The 21143-nt window shown below is 48.2% G+C and overlaps 1 protein-coding gene across 15 annotated transcripts in view; it reads left to right on the top strand.

Annotated features, from left to right (window-relative positions):
- The window catches only part of SUSD1 (sushi domain containing 1), a 113223-nt gene extending 93130 nt beyond the window's left edge, over positions 1 to 20093 (top strand). For 8 of the 15 annotated variants that reach the window (XM_073345628.1, XM_073345630.1, XM_073345635.1 and 5 more), the window contains 3 exons: positions 1189 to 1228; positions 10094 to 10187; positions 18837 to 20093. In XM_073345628.1, the coding sequence (XP_073201729.1) occupies positions 1189 to 1228; positions 10094 to 10187; positions 18837 to 18972 (270 nt within the window). In that variant the 3' untranslated portion in view covers positions 18973 to 20093. Of the gene's footprint in view, positions 1 to 10; positions 80 to 1188; positions 1229 to 10093; positions 10188 to 18836 lie in introns of those variants that run through there. The other 7 variants (XM_073345627.1, XR_012159126.1, XR_012159127.1 and 4 more) reach the window with 7 other exon arrangements.
- The last annotated feature ends 1050 nt before the right edge of the window (positions 20094 to 21143 follow it).

Raw genomic sequence — 21143 nt, 5'->3', positions numbered from 1 at the left:
TCTCTCCTAGACATGGAAAGTGCACAGCTGTGGAAGGCTACGCTGTCTGTGTGTGCATGACTGACTTATCTACATAGTGAAAAGGGCAGTAGGTAGGCTGAAGCAAGGACTCCATTGGGATCTCTTGGCTCAATCCCAGGGGACCTTGTTAGGTGCATGATATTAGGGGAGGTTGCCTCAGACAGAGCGAAGTCCTGTAGGTCTGTTTTTGTTCATTCTTTACCCTATCTTTTATCCTTTTAAACAGCTAGAAAATCCCATAGCAAAGACTATATTAAGTATCATTGAGGTTGTATAGAAGCTCAAAATAAAGCCCCAAACGAAGATTGTCCCTTTGTGCAGATGCATCATGACTTAGTCTTTAATTACATGATAACATACCATTTATCCACTGCAATAGTATACTTTTTTGTCTAAAACCTTCAATAAAATATATGTAAATACCAGAGTCCATGTAAGTCATTTATATGTAAAGTACATGTTAAACCATGCCAATATAACATACTTCATATTAAGTATACACCATAGAGCAGTACTATACTTAAAATGTATATGTATGTTTGAGGGTGTGAGATGCAGAAAAAGAAAACAGAAACGAGAACACATCAAAAAAGAGGAAAACTGATTAAACAAGAATTTATAAAAAGTCTGTCCATAATGATAGTTTGGATCATTGTGAAAATTAAACTAGTGTAAGTACTGTATTAAAGTTTCTTTAAAAATTTTAAGGTGCTAAATGTGTATTCAAGGGTGGAGAAAACACTGTGTACTATATTATTCGAGACACAGTGAGTGACCATGTAATTAAACACTGTATAGGAATCTGTATATGCGAATAGGGGGCAGAGTTAAGACTGCAAATGCAACGCTAACTTTGGTATTTCCCAACTTTTTGAAAGCTTAACCATGCAACTTTATAGCCCTCGCCCTGTAGGGTTTTTAGGTATCCATTCTTTTCTGTCCAAAAGATGAGAGCTAGACTTTCCTCAAACCTTTCTCTTTAATCTTATCTTTATAGCCTGGAGCCTTCTCAGGAAAGCTTGGTGATCTAGCAAAACCATAGGAATCCATTCCCACTGTAATACATTTAAATGTTTCTTGTCTGAATGCCTTTGCTGATGGTGTAGGCTTGTTGATAAAATACATCTCCTGGGAAAATAGTGACACTGGTTATGTTTTCCCTTCCAGGTGAGGACACAATCTTGTGCAGTTTGGGCACAAATTGAAGGTAAGGCAGTTTTTCATCTAATGAGAAAACAGAAGTTGTCGTTGCATTGCCTGGCTATATCTTGGCATAAAACTAACAATTTCTGTGGCTTTTGTTTAATTCCCTGCTAGCAATGAAGTCCAGTGGAGCATTACAAAGGTTAGATCAGGGTTTCTCAACTTCTGGGTCAGGACGCAAAATTGGGTTGCCAGAATGTTTCAAAGGGTCGTGTGGCAGCTGCTGTCCCACAGGGCTGGCTGGGCTCACCTCCCTTCTCCAGGCACTGCAAACTCTGGGGTCCTAGCGCCACTCAGGTTTGGCCCAGCCATCATGATGATGATGGGAGTCCAAGTAGGCCAAAGTTGAGTGAGTGGCAATGCAACCCCATGAGCCAGATCACAACTCCACTCACACAAATTTGGTCCAGTCAGGGGGGCGGGGCCAAATCTGCGTGGCGCTGCAACCTGGAGGCTCCATCGCCTGAAGCAGAGAGCCAAGCCCAGCCAGCTTGCGGGGGGGGGGGGCCGGGCCCAACCAAAACCACCCCAGGACCTTCACCCTCAGACTATTTACTGGGTCGCGACAGGCCATAAACATTTTACAAATGGGCCTGCTCCAGCTGCTCCAATCTACTGACCTCCTACTCAGGCCAATAGATGGGGAGAACATTGCTGGAATTCTCAGCAGCTATACGGGTGGGCTATGTTGGACAACATTAGTGCATTGAACAAACTGGTGAAAATGAAAACACCAAACAAGAAACATAAAATAGTGTATTTTCTGCTCTTCAAAATGTCTGAACCCTTCAATTACTGTTTCTCCAGTACAGTTACTGCTGAACTGGCCTGTTTCTCCAGTTTATGTTAAAGTATGAAACAAGGAAATTATCCTCATAGTCCTATCTCCCAGGAATGAAAGGGCAGGCTAGTAGCAAGTGCTACGGAGAGATGGTGACTGGCATCACCTGTTGTTTGAGTGCCTGTAAAAGCAGTCTCTGCCCTGAGGAGATTCAGGCCTCCTCCTCCAGCTACTTGATGATATGGCTGTTTCTTGTCTGTTGCGTCTCAAGCAGCCAGTGCTGTTAAGGAGAAAAGCAAAGAAAATAAAAGAATACTTACTTGTCTCTGGATTCTCCAAACGAGAAATCTCTTTGGGTAAAAGGAATTCAGAAAAGCAAAGCAAACTTGTTTCTTCCTTCTCTCGCTCTGAAATTGAGGGAGGAGGATTTGAGTTCCTCACTTGCCTTCTTGGTAGAAGATTAATCAGGGAATTTTAATGCAGACAAATTATTTAACTAAATGAGTCGCTAAAGCTCTGGAATTCTCATTCTTCTCTGGTGTACTTTGTCCAGGGAAAACTATATTTTGTGAAGTATGAAAGCTTTTATGCCTGGTGTAGAGTAGAATCTAAGAGGCAGAAATATCCCAAAAATTCTGACTGGTGGTTTTGGTCTGTCAATACCTAGTAAGACAGAATTATTGCTGGAGAATGCAGAGTTGTAGCCATGTTGGTCCCCGGATATTAGAGAGACAAAGTGGGTGAGGTAATATCTTTTATTGGACTTCTGCTGGTGAGAGAGACAAGCTTTTGAGCTTACACAGAGCTCTTCTCTCATTGCTGGAGTGACACTGCTAAAACCCAATTTTTAGACAGGATAAAATTTCCATTTTCTTCCTTTTAGTCAGGCCCCTTCACAATGATTCTATTTCTAAAAATACTGTATTTTCAGGGGCATCATATGTTTGTTTGTTTGTTTGTTTTTGTCTTGGACACTTTTACCTTTTCTCACTTCTCTTCTTGAAGGAATTCTTTCTTGCCACACTTAGGGTATGTCTACACTACGAAATTAGGTCGAATTTATAGAAGTCGGTTTTTTAGAAATCGGTTTTATATATTCGAGTGTGTGTGTCCCCACAGAAAATGCTCTAAGTGCATTAAGTGCATTAACTCGGCGGAGCGCTTCCACAGTACCGAGGCAAGCGTCGACTTCCGGAGCGTTGCACTGTGGGTAGCTATCCCACAGTTCCCGCAGTCTCCGCTGCCCATTGGAATTCTGGGTTGAGATCCCAATGCCTGATGGGGCTAAAACATTGTCGCGGGTGGTTCTGGGTACATATCGTCAGGCCCCCGTTCCCTCCCTCCCTCCGTGAAAGCAAGGGCAGACAACATTTCGCGCCTTTTTTCCTGAGTTACCTGTGCAGACGCCATACCACGGCAAGCATGGAGCCAGCTCAGGTAACCGTCACCCTATGTCTCCTGGGTGCTGGCAGACGCGGTACGGCTTTGCTGCACAGTAGCAGCAACCCATTGCCTTCTGGCAGCAGACGGTGCAATACGATTGGTAGTCGTCCTCGTCGTGTCCGAGGTGCTCCTGGCCACGTCGGCCGGGAGCGCCTGGGCAGACATGGGCGCAGGGACTAAATTTGGAGTGACTTGACCAGGTCATTCTCTTTAGTCCTGCAGTCCTATTGAACCGTCTTATGGTGAGCGGGCAGGCGATACGGACTGCTAGCAGTCGTACTGTACCATCTTCTGCCAGGCAGGCAAGAGATGAGGATTGCTAGCAGTCGTATTGTACCATCTTATGCCAGGCAGGCAAGAGATGAAGATGGCTAGCAGTCGTACTGTACCATCTTCTGCTGAGCAGCCATGAGATGTGGATGGCATGCAGTCCTTCTGCACCGTCTGCTGCCAGCCAAAGATGTAAAAGATAGATGGAGTGGGTCAGAACAAGAAATAGACCAGATTTGTTTTGTACTCATTTGCCTCCTCCCTTGTCTAGATCACACTGCAGTCACTCACAGAGAAGGTGCAGCAAGGTAAATCTAGCCATGTATCAATCAGAGGCCAGGCTAACCTCCTTGTTCCAATAACAACGATAACTTAGGTGCACCATTTCTTATTGGAACCCTCCGTGCAGTCCTGCCTGAAATATTCCTTGATGTACAGGCACACCCTTTGTTGATTTTAGCTCCCTGAAGCCAACCCTGTAAGCCGTGTCGTCAGTCGCCCCTCCCTCCGTCAGAGCAACGGCAGACAATCGTTCCGCGCCTTTTTTCTGTGCGGACACCATACCAAGGCAAGCATGGAGGCCGCTGAGCTCATTTTGGCAATTAGGAGCACATTAACCACCACACGCATTATCCAGCAGTATATGCAGCACCAGAACATGGCAACGCGATACCGGGCAAGGAGGCGACGTCAGCGCGGTCCCGTGAGTGATCAGGACATGGACACAGATTTCTCTGAAAGCATGGGCCCTGACAATGCATGCATCATGGTGCTAATGGGGCAGGTTCATGCTGTGGAACGCCGATTCTGGGCTCGGGAAACAAGCACAGACTGGTGGGACCGCATAGTGTTGCAGGTCTGGGACGATTCCCAGTGGCTGCGAAACTTTCGCATGCGTAGGGGCACTTTCATGGAACTTTGTGACTTGCTTTCCCCTGCCCTGAAGCGCATGAATACCAAGATGAGAGCAGCCCTCACAGTTGAGAAGCGAGTGGCGATAGCCCTGTGGAAGCTTGCAACGCCAGACAGCTACCGGTCAGTTGGGAATCAATTTGGAGTGGGCAAATCTACTGTTGGGGCTGCTGTGATGCAAGTAGCCCACGCAATCAAAGATCTGCTGATATCAAGGGTAGTGACCCTGGGAAATGTGCACATCATAGTGGATGGCTTTGCTGCAATGGGATTCCCTAACTGTGGTGGGGCTATAGATGGAACCCATATCCCTATCTTGGCACCGGAGCACCAAGCCGCCGAGTACATAAACCGCAAGGGGTACTTTTCGATAGTGCTGCAAGCTCTGGTGGATCACAAGGGACGTTTCACCAACATCAATGTGGGATGGCCGGGAAAGGTGCATGATGCTCGCATCTTCAGGAACTCTGGTCTGTTTCAAAAGCTGCAGGAAGGGACTTTATTCCCAGACCAGAAAATAACTGTTGGGGATGTTGAAATGCCTATATTTATCCTTGGGGACCCAGCCTACCCCTTAATGCCATGGCTCATGAAGCCGTACACAGGCAGCCTGGACAGTAGTCAGGAGCTGTTCAACTACAGGCTGAGCAAGTGCAGAATGGTGGTAGAATGTGCATTTGGACATTTAAAGGCGCGCTGGCGCAGTTTACTGACTCGCTTAGACCTCAGCGAAACCAATATTCACACTGTTATTACTGCTTGCTGTGCGCTCCACAATATCTGTGAGAGTAAGGGGGAGACGTTTATGGTGGGGTGGGAGGTTGAGGCAAATCGCCTGGCTGCTGCTTACGCGCAGCCAGACACCAGGGCGGTTAGAAGAGCACAGGAGGGCGCAGTACGCATCAGAGAAGCTTTGAAAACCAGTTTCGTGACTGGCCACGCTACGGTGTGAAAGTTCTGTTGGTTTCTCCTTGATGAAACCCCCCGCCCCTTGGTTCACTCTACTTCCCTGTAAGCTAACCACCCTCCCCTCCTCCCTTCGATCACCGCTTGCAGAGGCAATAAAGTCATTGTTGCTTCACAGTCATGCATTCTTTATTCATTCATCACACAAATAGGGGGATGACTACCAAGGTATCCCAGGAGGGGTGGTGGAGGAGGGAAGGAAAATGCCACACAGCACTTTAAAAGTTTACAACTTTAAAATTTATTGAATGCCAGCCTTCTTTTTTTTGGGCACTCCTCTGTGGCGGAGTGGCTGGTTGGCCGGTGGCCCCCCCACCGCGTTCTTGGGCGTCTGGGTGTGGAGGCTATGGAACTTGGGGAGGAGGGCGGTTGGTTACACAGGGGCTGTAGTGGCAGTCTGTGCTCCAGCTGCCTTTGCTGCAGCTCAGCCATACACTGGAGCATACTGGTTTGGTCCTCCAGCAGCCTCAGCATTGAATCCTGCCTCCTCTCATCACGCTGCCGCCACATTTGAGCTTCAGCCCTGTCTTCAGCCCGCCACTTACTCTCTTCAGTCCGCCACCTCTCCTCCCGGTCGTTTTGTGCTTTCCTGCACTCTGACATTATTTGCCTCCACGCATTCATCTGTGCTCTGTCAGTGTGGGAGGACAGCATGAGCTCAGAGAACATTTCATCACGAGTGCGTTTTTTTTTTTCTTTCTAATCTTCCCTAGCCTCTGGGAAGGAGAAGATCCTGTGATCATTGAAACACATGCAGCTGGTGGAGGAAAAAAAAAGGGACAGCGGTATTTAAAAAGACACATTTTATAAAACAGTGGCTACACTCTTTCAGGGTAAACCTTGCTGTTAACATTACATACATAGCACATGTGCTTTCATTACAAGGTCGCATTTTGCCTCCCCCCACCGCGTGGCTACCCCCTCAACCCTACCCCCTCCCCGTGGCTAACAGCAGGGAACATTTCTGTTTAGCCACAGGCAAACAGCCCACCAGGAACGGGCTCCTCTGAGTCTCCCCTGAAGAAAAGCACCCTATTTCAATCAGGTGACCATGAATGATATCTCACTCTCCTGAGGATAACACAGAGAGATAAAGAATGGATGTTGTTTGAACGCCAGCAAACATACACTGCAATGCTTTGTTGTACAATGATTCCCGAGTATGTATTACTGGCCTGGAGTGGTAAAGTGTCCTACCACGAAGGACACAATAAGGCTGCCCTCCCCAGAAACCTTTTGCAAAGGCTTTAGGACTACATCTAGGAGAACCGCAAATGCCAGGGCAAAGTAATCCTTTCACATGCTTGCTTTTAAACCATGTATAGCATTTTAAAAGGTACACTCACCAGAGGTCCCTTCTCCGCCTGCTGGGTCCAGGAGGCAGCCTTGGGTGGGTTCGGGGGGTACTGGCTCCAGGTCTAGGGTGAGAAACAGTTCCTGGCTGTCGGGAAAACCGGTTTCTCCGCTTGCTTGCTGTGAGGTATCTACAACCTCCTCATCATCATCATCTTCTTCGTCCCCAAAACCTACTTCTGTATTGCCTCCATCTCCATTGAAGGAGTCAAACAACACGGCTGAGGTAGTGGTGGCTGAACCCCCTAAAATGGCATGCAGCTCATCATAGAAGCGGCATGTTTGGGGCTCTGACCCGGAGCGGCCATTCGTCTCTCTGGTTTTCTGGTAGGCTTGCCTCAGCTCCTTCAGTTTCACGCGGCACTGCTTCGGGTCCCTGTTATGGCCTCTGTCCTTCATGCCCTGGGAGATTTTGACAAAGGTTTTGGCATTTCGAAAACTGGAACGGAGTTCTGATAGCACGGATTCCTCTCCCCATACAGCGTTCAGATCCCGTACCTCCCGTTCAGTCCATGCTGGAGCTCTTTTGCGATTCTGGGACTCCATCATGGTCACCTGTGCTGATGAGCTCTGCATGGTCACCTGCAGCTTGCCACGCTGGCCAAACAGGAAATGAGATTCAAAAGTTCGCGGTTCTTTTCCTGTCTACCTGGCCAGTGCATCTGAGTTGAGACTGCTGTCCAGAGCGGTCAGAATGGAGCACTCTGGGATAGCTCCCGGAGGCCAATACTATCGAATTGTGTCCACAGTACCCCAAATTCGAGCCGGCAACGTCGATTTAAGCGCTAATCCACTTGTCAGGGGTGGAGTAAGGAAATCGATTTTAAGAGCCCTTTAAGTCGAAATAAAGGGCTTCATTGTGTGGACGGGTGCAGGTTTAAATCGATTTAACGCTGCTAAATTCGACCTAAAGTTCTAGTGTAGACCAGGGCTTAAGATCCTCTGCAGGCCAGCAATAGCCTCTGCAGTTCTGGCTCTCAGAAACTCAGCCAGCTTCAGGGATATGGCAGCTGTGGCGGCTGCCTGTTTTTCGAAAGAGTATTTTTCCTGTTGGTAAGAGCTGCAAAATAACTAGAGATAGCAGAAGCTTTTGCACCAAAAAGGTTTTTTGATGAAAAATTCTGTGTTAATCAAAATGTGTAGAAAAACCTGTCTGGTTTTGATAATTTTGTTTAGGGGAAAAAACCTAAAATGAAGTGTTTCAGCAACATTGAAACGTCCCGTTTTTGACTGGAATGTTTCTATTTGTTTGTTTCTAAACAAACTTTTTGAAATTAAATTAATAGATTTTTACATTAAAATATTAATTTTTAAAAGATTAAGATCAAAACAAAATGCTGCTACCAAAACTTTTTTTTTTTTTTTAAATTTTGTTTCATGGGAAATTTCAGAATGGCTTCTTTTTCTACTATTTCACAATGGGGACAGTTTTTTGAAATTGTGGAATTTCCCATGACATGGAAATCTGGTTCCTGCTAAATCCTAAAAATACCTATGCAACCACAGAAAACTACCCCTTTCTCATATCTCTGTCTTCTGTCCACTCCTAGAATACTGCTACAACCCTCTGGCGTGCAGCTGGATTTTTCTCTTTGGGAGGGGGCAAAGGAGAATTGGAAGATGGGTGTGGGAATGGGGCTTGTATTTCCACTCTGACTCCACTTCCCCCTAGATAGGTCAGTCTTCCATGGCCTTCCTGGATCTTGTACAACTTGAAAGGCTGTGAGAATTTTTGAGAAGCTGAGTTCTTTAAGGAGTGCTTCTTCATTCCATTTGCAAAACAGAGGAAGATCTAGACATTCAATAAAACCACGGCTATTTAGACCAGATTTCTCTCTGGCAGAGGCCTTCTAGTGAGGCTTTGATTATCATCCGATAAATTGCTGTAATAAAGAGTGCTAGAGTAATGATGGAAATAGGCTTCCAGCCTTATAATTAAAAGTGGTCTGAATCAAATCAGAATGTAGTGATTTTAACTAAAATATAATAATACAAAGGGGTGAAAAGATTTTTTTTTTTGTCGTGTTAGTCTGTTCCATGGATTTTTGATTTTTATATATGAAAACTGGTTTGTGATGAAGTAAAGGTTTATGTATTTTCTTAAGTTCTGACCAAAATTGAACATGTATGGAGGCTGATCAAATACTGCACATAAGATCTTAAAACCCTGATTCTGAAATTATCACTGGTAGTTATTTTCCATGACTACAAGTAAACACTATGACTGCAGACCCTGACCTTGCAGTCACACATGTGAGTAAATGGAACTGCGAATGTGCATAAAATTACTCCTACACCTAAGTGTTTTCAGCACCAGGGCCATAATTCATGAGGTGCATATTGTTGTTTCTTGTGCATGTCTAGAAAATAAGAAGTGGCTCATGCAGTCAGAGCAAAGAGTTATTTGCATCATTTGGACAGAGTTGACTCCTGAAAAGTTTGGTAACAAATGACCGCTCCTTCACACTTCTTTCTTCTGAAATACCATGGTGGGGAAATGGCTTACTCTTATCCTGACTGAAAACTTTGCAGGCCAGTCATTTATGTATTTATATGCAGATTATTCATTCCTCTTCTCCTCAGACACATACCATTTTTAGTTTACCCTCCTCTCCCAGTTCTCAGGAACACAAATATTTGAGGGATTTCTTCATATGCTGCAGCAGTCTGTTCTCCCCAGGTGTGATTCCGAGGTGTTCATATTGCTGTAGTTACCATCCTAAAAAAGGAAATAGTACCCAGATTGCAAGAATTTGGAAGAGAGGAGTTGAGCCATTTGATGACGGATTGGTTATTAGCACCAGAGCCACCCTAGTCTTATGACTTTGACTGAAACAGATGATGATGTTAGAGGAAAAGGATCTTGATTTACTTTGACTGTCAAAAGCTTTAAAAAAAGGGGAGGTGGAGAGCAGGAAAGTAATAGACAGGAAAATGTAATCTCTTTTGAGAAATATACCATTAATCTAATTTCTTCAGCTGGCTGCTGGCCATTGGATGTTCAGCTCAATTACAGTTTGATGGAGCAATAAATCCAGAGTAAGAGTTTAACTTTGATTTAGGTAGTGAATCACAAGACACTGCTGCACCATGGTAACATTTTTGGTATTTGTTGTCTTGAACTGTTTGATGTTTTCTTTTCAGATTTATCACCCACTCTGCAACATATGACTCTTGCTGGATTAGGGTCAGTCACTGCTATCTGCCTTATACTGTTCTTGTCCTTCTTGGCAGCACGGTATGTTACGTTAACTATTAACTTAAATTTGTAGCTCTTTTGGCGGGGAGGCGTTACATGTTTTGTTTATCAACCAGTCTTTCTCAACCAGCCTCCTTTGTTTAGGGCTTATCAGGGGGTGAGAAGCTACATGAGGAGTTCCCCACCTTCCCTGTGCTGTGAGAGATCCTTTCATTGAACAGACTAGCTGATAAAGTACAAGCCCAAGCCTGTTTATCCTCAAAGTTTTGCGGGGAGCATCAGCAAAAATGGGGGTTCATCTAACTAGAAGAGGGAATGGGAAAGCAGTTCTCATCAAAGATTAAGATCAGAGCAGTGTCAGCTGAATGGCGGATAGATAAATGGTGCTGTTCTGAGAATGAAGTAGCCATGCTTCATGGAAACACTGCTGCCCCTTCCATACCTATGGCCTATTGGTACACCTACAGCCGTCACCATTAAAAACATCCTGATTTTGTTGTAAGGAACCATCCAAAGGAATAGTAAAACTCAGTTGCTTATTAGAGGTGGGCCTGTAATGAAAGGTTGAACAAAAATTATGGTAAAATCTTGGGAGATTGTTAAAGTGGTTGCTTGGAACATGGGCTGGAGATGGGCTTTCATGCAGGTACAGTAGCGTTAAAACTGCCCTTCTTCCAAGGCAAAACACATTATTTTGTTCTGTAATCCTGTGGGGCAGGGGGAGGTTTATGGATAAAATGCTCCTTAATAAAAATTTAATTGTAGCTCTAAATATATCTTTGCCCAAACCTTTTTCTCTCTGGAATTTGCCATTCTTCTCACTTATGTATCACATGAGAGGCCAGTTGCCGGCAATTTCTGTGTGGTGAGATACAGCGCTCTGATCAATTAAGCTGCTTATTTGGCATTCAGAAATAGAATGGCATGAGAGAGAGTTTCATTTCATAAAGAGATGGGGAGCAGAAGGGAGAGGGATTATTTGGGGTTGGCTACGTTTTAATTAGATTCTTATGATCTAAATTCCACAGCAAAGGTTCCAAAGCCTGGCTGTGCTCTTGGCAGTATTTCAGGAGAAAAGCGATAGCTACGTTCCCTTGGCAGCAAAGCATTATGATGAACTTCACTGCAGGTTTTTTAATGTTTTTGGAAAAGGGTGTTGGGCCTAAACCAATCTTCCAGGTAAACTGGGCTAGAATCATTTCCAGGATCTGTGCTGCCTTCTGACAGCGGGGCCACTTGCAGCAGAGAGTCAACCCAAGCGGTGTTGAGGCAGAACGAGGAGTCAGCAGGTGTCTCTCCACCGGGGCAGTGGACCAGAGTAGGTCAAGGGAGCTGGAGACTCCCCTGACGTTCCCTGAGCAGCCTGTTTTCGTGAGGCCCCTGGCAGAGGTTGAGGCTGGCCCTTTCCCAAAGGAATGTCTGAGAGGGACAGAGAGTGGAAACCCCATATCCCTTCTGTCCTGGATACCCTCCCTACCTCTGGGTATAACAGTCCCCATGTTCATGGGTACCAAATATCCCTACTTTTTGTAAGTATCTGTCTACTACATTGTCTATCTCCTGGGAGAAAATCAAACACTAGGATTGGGCACAGTAACGAGGTTTCTACTTTGAGTGCTTGCTTATGTTGATTCCATTCTAGGTGGGCACGCTGTCAGAGATTTTTGCCTTAGAGGTACCCGTAGGGCCAGCTGTGGTGCCCTCCAGCCTGCCGTGCTCATGCCACGGTATATCAGATGCCGCCGGTACATGCCCTCTCAGTTCCTTCTTACCCCCGTGGTGGTCATCAGAGTGCCTTTCTTGCTTGGCAAGAGCTAGCGGTTTCTTCCATTGGACTTCAGGCCTTCGGGCCTCTGTTTGATTGTTGTTAGTGTTAAGTAGTTGTTAAATGCTAGTTGACCGATAGCTAAGGTCCCAGCAAGGACTTTGCCACAAATGAGGCATGCCCAGAGCTCCCAGGTTTAAGCCCTGCTCTGTCTGTGGCAGGCCTATGCCTGTGAGTGACCCCCACGACAGCTGCCTTAAGTGCTTGAGCGAGTCACACATCAAGGCGCATTGCCGGATCTGTAAGAACTTTCGGCCTCGCACCCAGAAGGAGACGGACATTCGCCTCAGGGTCCTCCTGTTGTAGTCCACTCTCTGCCCGGCTTCCGAGCCCAAGTACTTCAGCCTCCGTGCGCAGCCTGTCTCCGGAGGTGAAGAAGCGCTCGCTGGCACTGAGCAAGAAGGCCCAGGGGTCATCTGGTAGAGGACCCGGGCCTGCCTGCCAGCTTTCTCTGGAGCAGCGCGAGCGTGCCTCTGCGACTGGGGCTATTAGCCCTCTTAAAGGTCTGTCACTGGCTCTGGTGGGTGGTATGGGACCCACGATCCTGCCTACACTGTTGTCATCCCAAGCCCAGGCGCAGAGAGAGCACAGGTCTCCACCTGCTCCAGTGATGTCTCTGGTGCACAGGACCAGGCTAAGGCTCCCCGAGAGGGCAAGCCAGCCGTTAAGATCCCTGCAGGGGTGGGGAGAGCCATCAGTCGCTGGATAAGCAATCCTGTGGCAGGTCACAACCATGTCATAAGTTGCCCAAACTCTCTCCCCGGCCACTGAGACGTTATTCCCCAGTTCGGGGTTGACGCTTCCCATATTATGACTGACATCGTTCTCCCTCTTCCCGATCTGCATCTAGGTGTCGGTCTGGGTTGCCGGCGCTGTGGGACTCCTCCCCCTTGTGTTACCGGTCTCCGTGGCATCATTCCCCCCGACACCAATCTCCCCGGCACTGGGACCATTCTCCTCAGAATAGCCGTTGGTCACGTACTCCTGGTCACTTACTTCCTGGCACTTGCCAGTAGCCATGACCAGCAAGCAAACCCAGGCATTGACGGCTCCTGCCTCCTGGTTGCTGGAGGGTGGTTCCTCTGGCATGGAGGCCCAATTCAGCCCATCGCCTCAGTCTCCACAACGGGATTGGGCACCAGAAACTTCTCTGCCGTCCACAGTACCGCAGTGGCAGCAAGGCCAGTGGCCAACACAGAGGCTGTATTGGGGAGCATGGGGCATTCTGGTGATGGCAATGCCCCCTTTGCAGCACGCTTCAGTAGCCACTTCGGAGCAGAGATCGACGGCCCCACGGACCCAGTACTGGAAGCTCGCTCTGAGGTCAGGGTGGAGGATCCAGTGCCCACACCCAAACCTCCCTCTCCAGCGGCTGCCAAGCCCTCAGCACCTCCACCAGCAGCCACGGCCTCTTCCCTGGATGAGTCGGTTGCAGGACCTTCCAGGGCCAGCCCCCTGGGTAACTTTAAGGAACATCAAGCCCTTCTCAGGCGGGTGGCTAAGAACTTGGGCCTGGAAGTACAGGAGATGGCGAAGCAGGAGGTCACCCTTTTCAATGTCATCTCTGCTTCCACACCTGCCCAGATTGCCCTACCTGTACATGACGGGGTCCTTAAGATTGCTAAGGATCTGTGGCAGATCCCATCCTCCATCCCGCCCACCCTGAAATGGGCCGAGAAAAAGTACTTTGTGCCGGCCAGAGGTTTTGAGTACCTGTATACCCACTCTCCCCCAGGCTTGCTGGTGGTGTTGGCGGCCAACGATTAGGACAAGCGGGTCCCCACCGCCTCTGCCCCAAGAACAAAGAAGCCAAAAAACTTGATATATTTGGCAGAAAAATGTATTCAACAGCCAGTTTACAATTCCTGGTGGCGAACCATCAGTCCCTGCTGGGCTGCTATAATTTTAACCTCTGGGAGAGCCTCCAGAAGGTCCAGGACTCCCTTCCTCAGGGTCAGGCTCAGGGGTTTGGCACTCTGGTAGAGGAAGGTACAGCTGTAGCCAGATGCTCCCTGCAAATGGCATGGGATGTGGCAGACTCGGCAGCAAGGGTGGTCGCATCGGCAGTGGTTATGTGACGCAGCTCTTGGCTCCAAACAGCAGGCCTCTCCCAGGAGATGCACATTCAGGCTACCCTTCGCTGGTTGGGCATGCACACCCTGCAGTCTGCCAGAAAACCATTCTGGCCTCCGCCCCCATCGCGGCCTTGGCAAGCCCAGCAGGGATCTGCAAGGAGAAGGGACACTGCTGGGTTTAGCCATCGCCGCCCTACTTCCTCTCACTCGCCAGCCCAGCCCGGACCTGCTAAGAACCTTGGGGACTAAAAGCAATCGTTTTGAGGGTGCGTTCAAGAGCGATGCCCCAGTCATCCGGACAGATCCTGCCCATCCTTTCCTCAACCGCCTTTTCTCTGTACCGCTCAGTCTGGTCGCGGCTTACCTCAGACCGCTGGGTCCTGGACATAGTAGCTTGGGGCGAAACACTGCAGTTTTTGGGTACCCCTCATTCCCGCCCCCCTGCTTCCCCGTCCCTTTTCAGGGACCCTTCTCACGAGCAACTCCTGGTCCAGGAGGTCGACAAACTCCTGCAGTTGGGGGCTGTAGAGGCAGTTCCTCGGGACATGAAAGGCAGAGGATTCTACTCCCAATACTTCCTAATCCCCAAGGCCAAGGGGGGCCTCAGATCCATCCTGGACCTGCATGGCCTCAACAGGTCTCTCAAGAAGTTGAAGTTCTGAATGACCTCCCCGGCCTCCATTATCCCCTCTCTGGATCCGGGGGACTGGTACGCGGTTCTCGACTTAAAGGATGCTTACTTCCATGTATACATATTTCCAGGACACAGACGGTTCCTGTGTTTCATCGTGGCAGGGCACCACTTCCAGTTCACGGCGCTACCTTTTGGCCTGTCCTCGGCCCCCAGGATGTTCACGGAATGTGTGGCACTGGTAGCTGCTTATCTCAGATGTCGCGGGGGTCCAGATCTTTCCATATCTCGACGACTGGCTCATCAAGGGCAGGTCTCTGGGACAGGTGCAGAGAGGTCTCAATCTGGTACGCTGCACCTGCATGATCTGGGCCTGTTAATAGACACAGAAAAGTCCACGTTAACGCCGGTCCAGTGCATAGAGTCTATCGGTGTGGTTCTTGATTCCATGTGAGCTCACATGAAGAGACATCCGATCACCACAGCCCACACTTGCCTGCACCTGATGGGCCACATGGCAGCGTGCACATACGTGGTCAGGCATGCCTGGCTTCATCTATGACCCCTGCAAACGTTGCTGGCAACGGTCTACCTTCCCAGCAGGCAGCCCCTGGACCGAATGGTCACGGTGCTGGACTGCGTCCTCTCATCCTTGAACTGGTGGCTAGACCCCAAGTCAGTGCTGCGGGGAGTTCCCTTTGTGTCCCCATCACTGTTGCTCACCCTGGTCTCGGACGTGTCCGATCTGGGCTGGGGAGCCCACCTGGGCGAGCTCAGCCCCCCAGGTCACTGAATGCAGCAAGACATAACTCTTCAGATCAATGTCAGAGAGCTCAAGGTGATGCGCCTGGCCTGCCAGGCGTTTTTGCCCCCACCTGAAAGGCAAGGTGGAGCAGATCCTCACAGACAACACAGCCACGATGTATTATATCAACAGGCAGGGCGGCACCAGGTCCTCGGCCCTGTGTCAAGAGGCACTCAGCCTCTGGGACCTTTGTGTGCAGAACGCCATCCACCTGGTGGCCGCTCACCTACCTGGAGCCAGAAACGTCCTGGCAGATCGCCTCAGTAGGGCCTTCTCCTCTCACCACGAGTGGTCCCTCCATCCAGAGGTGGGCAGCCTGATCTTCCAACGGTGGGGAACCCCCCCAGGTGGACCTGTTTGCATCAAGGCATGTTCTGTTCCCCATACAGCAGGGACAAGGGTTCCCTGTCAGACGACTTCCTGATCCTGTGGTCAGGAACGCTGCTGTTCGCCTTCCCGCCGGTGCCGCTTATCCACAGAGTCCTGCTAATGGTGAAGCAAGACAAAGCATTGGTCATTTTCATAGCCCCGGTGCGGCCTTGCCAGCTCTGGTTTGGCATGCTGCTGAGTCTTTTTCAGTGGCCGACCCACTGCAGTTACCTCTCTGACTGGATCTGCTATCCCAGAACCACAGCAATCTGCTGCACCTGACGGCATGGGTGCTCCGTGGCTAAGCACGGACGAGCGGGAGTGCTCCGCGACAGTCCAACAGGTCCTGCTGGGCTGCAGGAAGTTTTCCACCAGGGCCACCTAGGTGGCAAAGTGGAAGCGCTTCGCATGTTGGACCTTGGACAAAAGCGTTCTTCCTGAGGAGGCCTCGCTGCAGGACATCCTGGACTATTTGCTGCATCTGAAGCTCCAGGGCTTGTCGCTGTCTTCAGTCAAGGTACACCTGGCTGCCATTTCTGTGTTCCACTCTCCGTTTCATGGCAAGTCAGTCTTTGCCCATCCCAGGACAGTGTGGTTCCTGAACAGGCTAGAGCGCCTCAACCCGAGACCCAGTTCCCCCATAGGGCCTGAATCTGGTGCTGTCAAAGCTCATGGGCCCTCCTTTTGAACCCCTAGCTTCCTGCTCCCTCCTGTTCCTTTCCTGGAAGGTGTCCTCCTCGGTCGCTATAACGTCGGCCCGGCAGGTGTCCGAGATCAGGGCACTCACGTCAGAGCCACCTTATATGGTCTTCTACAAGGACAAGGTCCAGATGCACCCACATCCGGCAGGAGTGCAGGCTGCATATGCTGGACGTCAGACGGGCGCTGGCCTTCTGCGTCGATAGAATATGGCCGTTCCGTAAGTCAACGCAATCGTTCGTTGCTGTCGTGGACAGGATGAAGGGCTGCGTGGTGTCTGCCCAGAGAATTTCGTCTTGACTCACGGCGTGCATCTGCCATTGCTACGAGTTGGCAACAGTGCCCCCGCCAGTGATCATGACGGCTCATTGCACTAGAGGCCGCCACCTAGTCCTCGGTCCATACGTTCGCGTCGCCCTATGCGCTGACCCAGCGGGCGGGAGACGACGCCGGCTTCGGCAGAGCTGTGCTGCAAGCTGCGTGACGGTGAACTCCGAGGCCGCCTCCATTGATGTGGCTCGCGAACCACCTCGAATGGAATCGACATGAGCAAGCACTCGAAGAAGGAAAAACGGTTACCTACCTTTCGTAACTGTTCTTCACGATGTGTGGCTCATCTCCATTCCATTACCCACCCTCCTGCCCCTCTCTTGGGGTTGTCGGCAAGAAGGAACTGAGAGGGCGTGGGTTGGCGGTGCCTGATAAACCGCGGTGTGAATGCAGCAGGCTAGAGGGCACCACAGCTGGCCCTACGGGGACCACTAAGGGAAAAATCTCCGATGGCCGCGCAGACACCTAGAATGGAATGGACACGAGCAACACATCTCGAAGAACAACAGTTACGAAAGGCAGGTAATCGTTTTTTCAACAATTGCCGTCGAATGCTTGGTCCTTCCTCTCTGCTAAGACGGAGCAGGTCAGCTTGAGGCAGAGAGAGTCTGCCACAGCTGTAACCCTTGTATTTTGCTGTCCGTGCAGCAATAGAAGCAGTGAAAGCATACCAGGGCTGGCTAATTTCATATAGCAAATGAGCGTTTTGTGTGATTTTTTTTTTTCTGTCGCTAGCCTTCATTTGATGTTGGTGTAGGCCTGGCTTGACATAAGTAACTTGCGTCATTTCTTAGTGGGTGTAATTGAGAAGGTTATTTGTAGGAAGGTTAAGTTGTAAACAGGGGCTTGACAAACAATATGCTGGAGTGAGGATGTCTGTGCTAGCTAAAATAAGCAGCAACACCTGGATGTTAGGGACTGTTGGCAAGATAAACACAGAATATAACATGTGAACAGCACATGGACAGAGCATGCTGTACAGGCTGCAAGTAACCAAGCCAAGCCAAAAATGTGTGTGGTGTAAAGAATTGCAAATGCAATTTGATGTGTAAATATACATAAAGGAAGAGTTTGTGTAAATTTGGATGTGTGGTACCCCGTATACCTATCCCCCTTGAGTCTGATCAACTCAGCATAACTTTGCTGTGTGCCAAATAAAGGAACCCGAGTGACTAAATCCAGAGTGGAACTGAAGTGTTCTCCCAGAACTGGACAAGGGGTTCTGGAAATGGTGTCAGAGGGAATCCCACCAGTTGGGTTATTATTTCTGTGGCTTCTAACACCAGAGAGAGCTCCCTTTTAATGTAGGCCAGCATCATCATGTAAGTGCTGAGTGGCTTGGGTGTCTGAATGACCGAATGACAGCGGACCAGGTTTTGAATTCATATTGAAAGCTGCTTATTGACTTGACTGGGGCTGTTCATCTGAATAACTTCTCACCCGTGGCAGTAAATGCTTTCCAAATCTGGCTCAGGAAGAGACCTTGAACTCTGGGGTGTTTTACAGCCATAGAGAATATATACCTTATTTTTTCAAAAATAACTTTAAAATATGCATTCGCCCAAATTTGCTTAATAGAATTTCCTGTACTTCCCTCACCTCCATCTGTTACTCACTCCTGACATTGGGCTTCCCATACGGACATAGACGTTCAGTGGCAAGACTGCAGCACTCCTGTAAGCTGGATTTGTACCTGAGCTCTGTCGGTGCCAAGGCTAAACTAGGGCCGTGCTCTTTACAGGACATTTCCACGCTTAGAGTACGCTCCTTCTAATACTATACAATAGTAGGAAAGTTTAGCATTTATATAGTGCCTCCCATCTTCAGAGCTGTATAGAAACCTTCTTGCCTGTTTATCTTCTAAATAGAAACTAGTTCTCCTGTAAGTTCTGTGCTTCAATTCTTATTTGCATATTTGTTTACCTAGATTTTTTTTTCCTTTCTCCCTCACCAGTTCTTATCTCCACAGCACAGTTCAGGTACCTCCAGCTGCACTGGCCAAAGGAGTATCCTATGAGACTACCATGGATGCTGCAGGAGTGGGGATTGCATCATCTTTCCTAGAGATTGAAAGTGTGTCTCTTCTGTAATGCATTCATCCCCCATTTGCCTGGAAGACAGAAGGAGAGAGAATCTAGAATCTGTTTGTTACATCAATACTGCACTGCCATTTACTGTATCTGCACACCCTACACCAACGACTACATGAACAGTTGGCGTTTGAAGTGGAAAGTGAGACGCTCAGACATTCCTTGATTTTTCTTCATTACTTTTAGCGCAGTTTAGGACTTTCACCAAGGTGTGTATGTCAGAAAAAACACACAAGGACATTTCCAAGCCTCTAGGTACAGGCCAAAGGCTTTTAACCCTCCTAGAAATGTGGGTTCCTGGTATAACAGCTGTCTTGGAGCATGTTGTTGTAGTTAGTAATATATAGTTCAAATGAAAGAACAAAATTCTTTTAAGGCCAGACAGTGTTCTGATACCCTTCCAATGAGTAAACTTTACTCCATGAATGGTCCCATTGATTTCAATGGGATTACTCAAGGATTACTCAAATTGGATTACTCAAATTGGGATTACTCAAATTGGTATCTGAAAATGAATTAGGTCCATAATCTGTTTTAGTGAGAGAACACTAGCCCCATCCCCCACAAGATAAAACCAAAAAGCAGCTGTTGCATGACCAAATAGAAAGCTCAATCAATTAAAAGTAAGTTTAGCTTCAGTAAAAAGCTTTAAAGTGTTCTAGAGTTGAATAGTTGCGCTTAAATGTGTGTGACCAAACAGGTGTGTTCAGGAGGTTTTATGGATGACTGCAAATAGCCTACAAAATGCTGCATGCACCTATAAAACATTGACATAAGTGCAGTGTGCTAATCAACCGGGCAACGTTACTGGTTTGTGGGGTTTTTTTAAATAAGGAGCTACATGCCTTCAGCTATAATTTATTTCATGTCTACACTTCTGTCATAATTTACAGCTGTGGAGAATCATGAAGATCACATGTTGTTTAATGTAACATCTGGTTAATGTAACCTGATATGGATAAAATTAGCCAATTTGCTGCGATGTGTTCAGGATTAGTGAATTTTTCCTGTATAAGAAAGTTTCAAGTACTTTTGGTTTTACTTCAGTTCCTGTTCAGTAGTCACTCCAGAATGATAGCAAAATCATGCTAACTAGTGAAATAAAAAGATCTTGGTTTTTAGCCCTGTGTTGTCTTGTTTTTCCAAGTTATGACTGTTTTTGGTTGATGTTTGCTTCCGTACTCTGTATCAGGGTGTACATTAATCTTTTTGTTTGTTTTCATATGTTTCTGGCCATTCTTTGCAGGTTGTTTTATGTTTAGTCACACTATCTCCAATTTTGGTTGTGCTGTTTTTTAGCACTAAAAGAAGTTATTTTAAAATGTAAAGTATTAGACTTCAGGAGTCTGTTGCTACTGGCTGAGGCAAACTGCAATTGAAAATGACATGGGAACCTTTTTATTCTCAGCTTGTGGATAGTGGTGCATTTTCTACTCCTGCGGGCATTCTGCGCCAAAAAATTAAAAATTCTGGGCAAAATATTTTAAAATTCTGCAAATTTTATTTGTCAAATAAATGTGGAGGCTCCAGCATGGCATTGGGGAGCACAGGCCACTGGCTGCACAAAGATGGGAGATCACTATGCAGCTCCCAACCCCAGGACATGGACTCAGCACCCAATCCTGATACAACACAAAGATCAGGCCTGCCCCAGAAACACCCCAGGGCCCTGCCCCTCCATGCCACATGCACCAGGTGTGAGCAGGCAGGCTCAGCAAGACAGGATCCTAGTGTGGATGGGTTTAGTGTGGGGGGATTCAGGTGTGGGTTGAGAGGGTTCTGTGTGGGGCAAGCTGGGTGCGGGCAGCTCAGTGGAGGATCCGAGTGTGGGGGAGATCTGGATGTGCAGAGGCTTGTTGGGGGGGTTCTGGGTGCAATGGTAATGGGACTCTGCAGGGGGATCAATGTGAAAGTGGTTGGGGCTCAGCGGGGGGATAAAGCTTGGCAGGGGTCTGGGTATGGGGGGGTCCAGGCGCAGAGGAAATGGGGCTCATGGGAGTGGGTTCTAAGTGCATGTGGGATGAGGCTCTGTGGGAGGATCTGGGCATGAGGGGGTCTAGATGCACGGGGGCTGGACGGATGGGGGAGTAGTTCCCTGTACAGGGATCCCTCCCCTTGCAGCTAAGGAGTGATGGGTGTAGGGAGAGGGAGTTTGCAGAGTATCCTGCAGC

Source organism: Lepidochelys kempii, chromosome 5, assembly GCF_965140265.1.
Source record: "Lepidochelys kempii isolate rLepKem1 chromosome 5, rLepKem1.hap2, whole genome shotgun sequence".
Classification (NCBI taxonomy): domain Eukaryota; kingdom Metazoa; phylum Chordata; order Testudines; family Cheloniidae; genus Lepidochelys; species Lepidochelys kempii.
Note: the sequence above shows the minus strand (reverse complement) of the source record. Positions and strands in the feature narration are given on the sequence as shown.